The sequence below is a fragment of the Lolium rigidum genome, chromosome 3 (assembly GCF_022539505.1).
Source record: "Lolium rigidum isolate FL_2022 chromosome 3, APGP_CSIRO_Lrig_0.1, whole genome shotgun sequence".
Taxonomy (NCBI): domain Eukaryota; kingdom Viridiplantae; phylum Streptophyta; class Magnoliopsida; order Poales; family Poaceae; genus Lolium; species Lolium rigidum.
The window spans coordinates 214,066,726-214,075,439 of record NC_061510.1 but is presented as its reverse complement, the minus strand read 5'-3'; the positions used below and the strand labels follow the sequence as shown (position 1 = coordinate 214,075,439).

Genomic DNA, 8,714 nt, shown 5'->3' with positions numbered 1-8,714 from the left:
GGCGTCGACTTTTGGGATGTGTGGCTGACAGGCGGCTCCCACGCCCAAAAAATTCAGCCTCGCGAGGCGTCGACGCGCCCGATTCGCGCCCTTGGCGAAGGGGCCGGCACGGGATTGCCGGCAATTCTATTGGGCTCCAAAATTGGTCAGCGCCGTTTGGAGCGCGCCAGTGCGAGCCTATTTTTGCCCCCGGCCCCCAAATTGCTATCTGGGCGCAGGTGGTGGAGATGCTCTTAAGTTGTGTTGGGCAGTTGATTTGCTCAGTATTGGACTGTATTTTCTTTTTCTTTTTCGAGAAAGCTCAGGATTGTGAACTCTTTCCTGAGCTCTCTCAGAAATTCCCTTTTCCAGCACAAAACAAATAACTACACAAAAAGGCACCGAACTTACAGTTATAAAAATAATAATACCAATATTTGAAACTTTTTCCTCTACAGTACATAAATTACATTGGTATACAAGTAAATAAGGAAGAAGAAATGAAGTCTCAAGAAAACTGGTATGACCTGTAGAGCAGCAACATATCTCCCAGATTGCCTCCCTCCATTCCACTTCCAAGATCATGGAGGGGGAGACCTGCCCAGTACCCATTTTCAATGCTATGATGTCTGATGGACTACAAGCAGATTTTGAACAGTTACACAGAAATTCTGCCACCACGTTGGTAAGTACAGACTGTAAGTTGCCTATTACTATAATCTTTTTTTTGACGTGCCTATTACTATAATCCTATATACACCGTCAATCTTCCAAGATTCATATCAGGAGCATTCACGCATTGCCAACCAACATTCGGCCTGGGGAAACAAACAGATGAGAGTGAGTCGAAAATATGAGCTCATGCAAGAAACTAGCAGGGAAACAAGGTATGTGGAAAATACTTCAGTGCGCTATCTCTCGCCATGTCTTGCCTTCTTATGAACATTGCTGTTGCACCATAGAACTAGCACGCTCTTGTGCCAAGACTGCACTTGTCCTCAAATATCAGGCAGTGGCATTTTCCAGTAATTCCAGGTATTGTAGTCCTCCTGAAATAAATAAGATCTCACCGTCAGGTCAAGGTACTTCGACTGACAGACAAACACTGCACACGAATTAGAAAACACGACAGACCTGCTCAGGTGGCGATGATATGGGAGGGAACATCCGATTGACAAGAGCATGCAGGGACATGTATGATTTGGTAGTATTAATCCGGCGATTCACTGCAACTTCACCCTGCACCAAAGAAAGTTATAAGAGCTTTTCCTACAGAAATGCCATTCGGGTCCAATTGCAAGCATGCTTTCACTGGCTGGACTACAATGCAAAAATGCAGATACAGAAGCTTTGTTCGACTGGAGTGACGCAGTGATTTTTGTCTTTTCAAAAATCTTTTTACCTTGGGGTTTATTATGAAGATCTTGCCCATAGGAATCCCAACCTTGAGGTAGCTAAGCTCATCTGTATCTCTATTCCCAAATCCAGCATAGAAAGGATGCGAGTCGGGAGGAAACAGTGCTTTGATAGCCTGCTTGGAACAGTTGATCAATACATAATTATATTTTCCAAGAGTACAAAAATAATTCAAGAATTTTTCTTCCTTCTTGATTTTGTGTGTGTGCCAAGGAGTACTAGTTACTCACCCCTAGGCATGAGATCTTGAATTCATGAGGAGCTCTTCTGATAACTGCAACACAATGTCAAGAAACAACATCAGAGTGTTCTAAATTAGAGCTAACATAAAGAAGCATTCATCATGGTGCTGGTAAGAATGGGGCGTGAGTTTCTTATCCAACACTTGGTCTCTTAACGTTGGTTTTTTTTCCGAGATTCAAACGTGGGGTTTTAGTACCTTTTCACTTTGGCACAGATCAAATTAAGTAGAGCAGCATAGCCTCTGGACTCGTCAATTCGAGTCTCAAAGTTTAGATGTTGAAGTTAGTTGATCGAACAATCAGCATGTCAGCTATTTGTTAAATTTTGTACTGGCCTCATCTCCGAGCATCACCACACGTGGATGTAGCCAATTTACCCACTTTTGGCCAATTAGCATACAAGAAAAAACAGGGCTATAGTAATTTAAAGGGCAGTGCTCACTGCTCACCTTCTCTGTACAGAGATGGAAAGAGGCCATCAGGAGATATCACAACAGGGCCATCGGGAAGTGCTTTTCCATCCTGAAATCCATATTGACATGTGGTTAGAATAAGATAGATGAACACTTGGCACTCTTTATAAGATTATTTCCATATGAACGGCACTCACACACATCTGAACTTCATATATTAAATTTGGTATTCAGGGAAAATCTAATTCGGCTAGCGGGTGCATATGAACCCATTGTGTGAAAACACGTTTCAAAATGTCAAAAAAATCTGACATAAAATTCCGCATATACATATAGACATTATATATTCGTACACAAGTTTTCTTGGAAAATGGAATTTTTTTGTGTCCCATGTAAAGAAGACAATTTTTCATGCTCCAACATGACTATTCACGAGACATGTTTTGTCTTTTTTACACAGGCCACATAGAATATTCTTTTTACCCGAAAATTTGTGTGCTAGAATGTTGGGATGTACACTCGAAAATTTATTTCGGAATTTTCTGGCATTTTTGAAAATTTGTTTTTAATGCATTTTTCATAATAGGTTCATATGCACTACGGTATTCAGCATAAGAAATCTATCACCACTCGTATATGCTTAGGTTACAAACAGATGAGCAAAGGACGAGATAACTTATTAATGAACCACTGTACGCAGTACCTGCTTTAGGTTGAAAAGAAACTGCCTTGTCAGGTGGGCCTGTGAAATAGAGCGTGCACTTAGAAAAAGCAGCTGATATCCATTTTCCTGTGGAATGCCATAAGAAAACACAGTTTTAGAAGTTAGGGTCAGCTTGCTGCAAAACTCCACACAGGAAAAAAGGTGATTCTTCAGGCATTTGGAGAATCTTCACTAGTTAGAGAGAAGATGATAATAAATCTATTGCCGCTGTCTTGAGCTAGATCTGAAAATGAAATTTAATAGTTATGTCTTGATGTATAGTTGCATACCTTTATTGCAGAAAATAAATGAGCAACTCCATTCTGAGACCAATCAACACCAACCATTGGCATGAACTGGCCAAGAACATCAGACCTGCATTTATAGTAAAGCTACATATAATTATACATTTTAGAATAAAAGAACTTCAATAGGTGGCATAGATAAAATGCCCCTAGTGTCTTGTGATTATGAATTGTTTAGAATACAAAACGTTTACTTTGTTTTGTCCCTCTTATAAGTAGATAGGACAAGTTCCATCAACCAAAAAACGGATGTTCGTTTTCAAAGTCTTTCCACTTATCTATCATTTTTCATTATCAAATAATTGTCATTTAAAAGCTGAAAAACTAATTAGATGTTAATTGAATCAAATGGAGTACTTTATTATTAGAGAGCTGAACGCCACTGGCTAACTGCTACTCCCAGCGATCAGGAGACAAAATTTAAATTAAATAAAAGTATAAATGAAACTGGATTGCCCAACTTACTTGGTAATAGTTCCATCAACATCTGATATGACAATGTGTGTATTCCATTTCCATAAATATATGTTAGCATCCACCTGTTCAAAAGGGCAGGGAGGATGAGAAACTGCAGTCTGCATTAGCAATTAAGTGCAATGACGGAAGAATGGAAACAAACCTGCTGTATCCCAAGCATAGCAGTTGAGAAGGTAAATGTCACCACGTTCCTGCCCTCTCTGAGATCAAGAGATGCGAGCTCCTCAGATGTGGGAGTGAGGGATGGCACTTTTCCCCTGACTTTATTTTCTCCATCCAACTCTTTAACAGGAATGGATAAAGTACTCTCCACAGTGCTCTCACAAACTGGCTCACGTACTGGCTGGATAGTGTTCATAGTCGTTGTTTTCCTGATACTAAATGGCCAGAGTCTCCAGCTGCCACCTTGTGTTGCACTGGGTTCAACTCGCTCCACCTTTATCATACCTTGGTGTTCAAAGACTTGTTCCTCGCTGAAAGAAACCATACCCAGTACTACAGGTGAAGCTACATCCCAGGGGAAGTAACGACCAGAAATCCTAACAACTAGCTTGCTGTTGCTTATCAATGACTGCTTCATGGCACGGAACTTCTCTAAGGTTATCTTCTCAGCATCAAAGGCTCTGCATGCAGCATCTGCTCCCATGCCTTCAGATAACAAGTGCCTGCATAGGGATAATTCTACAAAAATGACACAGCTAGAGATCATTACATTGACACTGACAATACTGCAGGCAACCAACAAAAGTAGAAATAAAGATAGATAACGAATCCAATGAATTTGATATATGTATGTCTACAAAATTCACTACACATACTGCACAAACAGAACTATTAATTAGATTTCAGAAAGAAAAAAAAACATCATTTAATCTGCAGAATGAATATCGTAAAAGCATTATAGTGCACAGAAGTAGTAGCTTATATTGGTAAAATAAACTCACCCACAAAAGGGCTGAATGAATCGACTTTCAGGTCATCAGAGTTCTTGTCGTCAGGCACTGGATTGTTCATAAGCTCAGCCGGGCCACTATTTTCTTTTGACTCACCGGTGCCTTCTAGTTCCTGCTCTGGAAAGCTAGAAACCTTACCATTCACTGGAGCAACCGGGCTACTCTCACTATTGCACAGAGAGCAACTTACTTGAAAACTATCAGAACATACAAGATCTTGTATGTGAGAACGGAGATTTGGCAGAGATTTAGCCTCTAGATTATTATCACCTAGATGCAACTCACTTCCAGGAATAGGAATAAGGCTAGTCTGAGGCCTTGACAAATCATAATGGTTTTCTGGTTTAATTTCAAGATCGATGTCATTCCCTCCCTCCTCATCTACATTGCAATCAGATTCATCATGTACACCTGTGCCTGATGCTTTATTAGCTACTACATCATCCAGAGTCTTTCCATCAGCAAAACTTATAGTGTCACTAAACTGAAACTGAATTTCGTCTAAAAGCTCACAGGACGATACAATTGCTTCTTCTTTGTCCCTTGGGTCATCAGGCACAGGACCAGCAACTCCACTTGCGGAACCAGGAATGCTCCCATTATCTTCCAATTTGGTGTTTTTTGCTTTTACTTTGCTCAAACTGGAAAATTCAGAAATAATTGGTGAAATTTCAATTTCTAATTTATTAGAGCAAACAGTTGTTTCCTCAACAAGCTTTGATAGTGACACAACTGTTTCTGATCTGTCCCTTGGGTCATCAGGCACAGGCCTGATTGCAACTCCACTTGCAGAACTAGGTCTGCTTACATCATCTTCCAGTTCAGTGGTTTTTGCTTCGACTACGCTCAAACTGGAAGAATCCGAAATAATTGGTGAAATTTCAACTTCTAATCTATTAGGGCAAACAGTTGTCTTCTCTACAAGCTTTGATAGTGACTCAACTGCTTCCGCTTCGTCACTTGGCTCCTCAGGCACAGGCCCAATTTGAACTCCAGTTGCAGAACTAGATCCGTTCTCATCATAATCTAGTTTGGTATTTTCCGTGCTGACTTTGCTCAAACTGGAACCAAAAATAACTGGTGAAACTTCATCTTCCACTTTATTAGGGAAGTTAGTGATTTGAGCAATGCACTCTCTGCTCACGCCTTCCATGTCTGATGTCTGAATGAGCGAAACATCATGTTCACCATAGCATGTTTTAGTTTCCAAGGTCCAATCCTTTGTTACATCGTCAGGATCATTTTCATGCACATAACTCAGCATATCTATACCACTGGAAGAAGCATCAGGAAATATCAGACCATTCTGACAAGCTAAATCATGAGCTGAGCAGGTACTATGATCATCTGCAACAGTGTCCACACAAATATCCATGTGGCCATGCACAAGAATATCGACAGAAATACTCTTGTCAGAAATATTAGGTTGAGAGGTTTGGGAACTAAGGTTCTCAAAAACAGAAACTTCTGGAACATCCAAGTTACATATGTCTTCTTTATTGCTGGAATCACCATGATATGCCAGTGACCTTTCCTCAGCATTTGTCTCTTCTATTTTTTCGCTGGAGACTCTGGAGCATTCAGACTGTAGCCCATCAGTCAATGAGATACCTTTAGCATCATGAACTTCATCAGTCAAAATACTGGACACATCGTAGGAACTATCCACAGTCTCCAGACTACTGATACTGACCACTTTCTCTTGGCATGCATCATGACAACAATCAATCGATAAACCATCATGCCTTTCACTTGAAAATAATATGGTGCTATAAGTTGGCGAATTTGTTTGAGTAAATTCTTGGCTGACACCATCGGAACCAACAGCTACAAACTGTGAAATCACCTCACTCTTACCATCAGTAATGTTTGTTTCAATTGCATGAATTTCGAAAATGCCATGGGAAAGGACCTCCTCCGTATTCATTGCCCTTACTGTAACATCTTCAAAGTTACCCTGCAACTCACCTTGAGTATCAACAGGACCATTTATACTCTTCCCTGCATCCATATCATTTGGAAGAGATTCTGTTCCTGGTGGGTCTACAGTAGAGATTATCCCATCAGTGAAATCACCAGTCTTATGCGTGCAAATTGCAACAACCTCCTCATTGACACTAATGCTTTGTGCGCAGTGCTCTTTTTCATCTCCTGAACTCTTCTTTCCTCCATGTGGATTACCAACAGTGCTGTCCACATTGTCACAATTAGAATCCATAGCTTTGTAATGATCAAGATTACAATCTGGAAATACCATTTTTGTGGTTTCCACCTGATTATCCTTGCCAGCATCCGTCAGATGACTACTGGAAGGTTCATGATTAGAACAACGAGCTTCTGAACCACGTGATGTCGACCAATTTGTATCAAGGAGTTCGGCAGCAATCTCTGCGCGCTCTAATGAGCCCACCCTATCCACAGCATGGGCATTGTCCTTAATTGATTTCCGTCCAAACATCCGCTCAAGTATGGTGCTCCGTCTTGTGAGTACCTTCCCTTCCCCAGCACTAGCTTCCATGGTTGAGATATCACAAGAAGTACTCTTTGACTTCCTTAACTGAGTATCCTGCATCGGCACCACCCGTTCATCTCCCAAAGATGAAGAAGGCACAATAAAGTCCCCTTCCGCAATGTTTGAGTCTGCGTCCCTGAGGAAATGAGCCTGACCATTGCTATCCAGGTACATGTTAAAGCCGGCTTCGACGCCATTCACAGCAATTTTGACCACCTTCTCCCTTGTCTTGAGAACCCCCTGGAACTTGCCAAACCTCACGTACCATGGTGAGCTCTTGAAGCTTCCATCCTGCTGCTGCACGACCACTATGTCAACCGCACCGCCAAATGGGTGGAATGGGGCGGCGACAGTATACAAGACCTTTCCAACGGCGTACATTTTGCCCACAACCTATGAGCTTTTGTACGGCACAGATCATCAAACCATGAAACACTGGAACCTTTAGCATGGGATTTCCTTGCCACTTAGACCATCCATCTCAAAGATCAATATTTTTATTATGCCCCAGCTCATTCACAATCATGAGAAACATTCAAGAATATGCAAAAAAATCCTAAACCGTATTGCTTTTTTGACGAACAAACCGTATTGCTTTCGCCTCAGAACTCCAACTAATCCGAAGAAATCAAGAACTGCGCAATCCCCAATCAGAATCTGCGCCAACCCAGCAAGCTAATGGGCGGATAAAATCAAAGAAACCTCCAGGGCAGGATCGGGAACCGACACCGCCCAAAAATACCTCCGATTTCCTGCCCAAATTAGACGAACGCCACCTGAAGAGATCAACACTCTTGGGTAATCTCAACCCAAGCAACAACAAAATACCCAAGAAACAACAAATCAAGCCCACAAATCAGAGCTCGGAAAGAAAGGATCTGTCCACGATCCAAGCAAAAACTAAGAGACCAAGGAGGCTCGATACAACTCACTCGGATTTGTGTATCAAGGATGTCTGATTAGCGAGGTTCGCTGGAAGAAATTCGTGCGGGCGGGCGGACGAGAGTATATTCGGGGATCAAATAATGCCGGGGAAGGGATAATTCCACCCTTCACCGGCATAGAATTGTATCCAGATGACGATACCAGTTATAACTTATTGCTTCTTGATTCGGTCCTTCTTTCACTTACTTTTTACCCTTCGCTTTTGGCAATTTGCACCGTCTTACTTGCCATATGTTGTGCAAAAGGCCAGAGTTAATTTTTTCTTTTCTTTATAGACGCAAGGTAACTAAGTACTACCTCCATTACGGAAAATAAGGCTATAATCTTTTTCTAAAGTTAAGTAGTAATGTAAAGTTTGATTATGTTTACAAAAAACAATCATCATATTTTATAGATATACTCCAAAAATATATTTAATTATGTATCTAATAAGATTTCTTTGATATTGCTAAGCTTGATCAGTTTTTCTAAAAGTTTAACCAAACTTTTTATGGTTTAACTTTTAATAACATTTATACTTCTTTCAAAAGAAGAAACTGATAGAGTATAGAAAACTAGGGTCCCCTATGGATGTATTTGGCAGTTTCTATGAGGTTCAATCAGAATCACCGGCTACAAAAAAAAAAGATGGATGCAATAGCTATGGATGATGCAAAATAAGGCATCAAAATAGGTGTTTTACATCACCTGATTACTTTGTGGTTTTCCAAATGATGTACGGAGTAAAATAGATCAATTGTTAGAGACTAGCTCCAAGCTCATATGCTCG

The 8,714-nt window shown here is 40.8% G+C and overlaps 1 protein-coding gene across 3 annotated transcripts; it reads right to left on the bottom strand.

Moving 5' to 3' along the window:
* Positions 1-390: 390 nt before the first annotated feature.
* Positions 391-8,132, bottom strand: LOC124702974 (phosphatidate phosphatase PAH2-like). Of its 3 annotated transcripts, XM_047235160.1 has the most exons (12): positions 7,933-8,131; positions 4,480-7,776; positions 3,678-4,216; positions 3,524-3,597; positions 3,044-3,128; positions 2,754-2,840; positions 2,087-2,159; positions 1,626-1,669; positions 1,382-1,510; positions 1,114-1,218; positions 882-1,028; positions 391-797 (listed from the first exon to the last, which is right to left on the bottom strand). In XM_047235160.1, the coding sequence occupies exons 2-11, from the start codon at positions 7,379-7,381 to the stop codon at positions 978-980; spliced, it is 4,089 nt and encodes a 1,362-aa protein (XP_047091116.1). In that variant the 5' UTR covers positions 7,382-7,776; positions 7,933-8,131; the 3' UTR covers positions 391-797; positions 882-977. The 3 variants fall into 3 exon arrangements, with proteins under 3 accessions (XP_047091116.1, XP_047091117.1, XP_047091115.1); XM_047235161.1 differs by having other exon boundaries at positions 912-1,028; positions 4,480-8,132; XM_047235159.1 differs by having other exon boundaries at positions 4,480-8,131.
* Between the last annotated feature and the right edge of the window lie 582 nt (positions 8,133-8,714).

Coding starts and splice junctions, on each gene's coding strand:
- LOC124702974 (XM_047235161.1), bottom strand. CDS start 7,381: ATGTACGCCGTTGGAAAGGTCTTGTATACTGTCGCCGCCCCATTCCAC. Junction 2,160..2,753: donor TTCTTTTCAACCTAAAGCAG/GTACTGCGTACA, acceptor TATGGATTTCAG/GATGGAAAAGCACTTCCCGA. Junction 1,511..1,625: donor TCAAGATCTCATGCCTAGGG/GTGAGTAACTAG, acceptor TGTTCCAAGCAG/GCTATCAAAGCACTGTTTCC.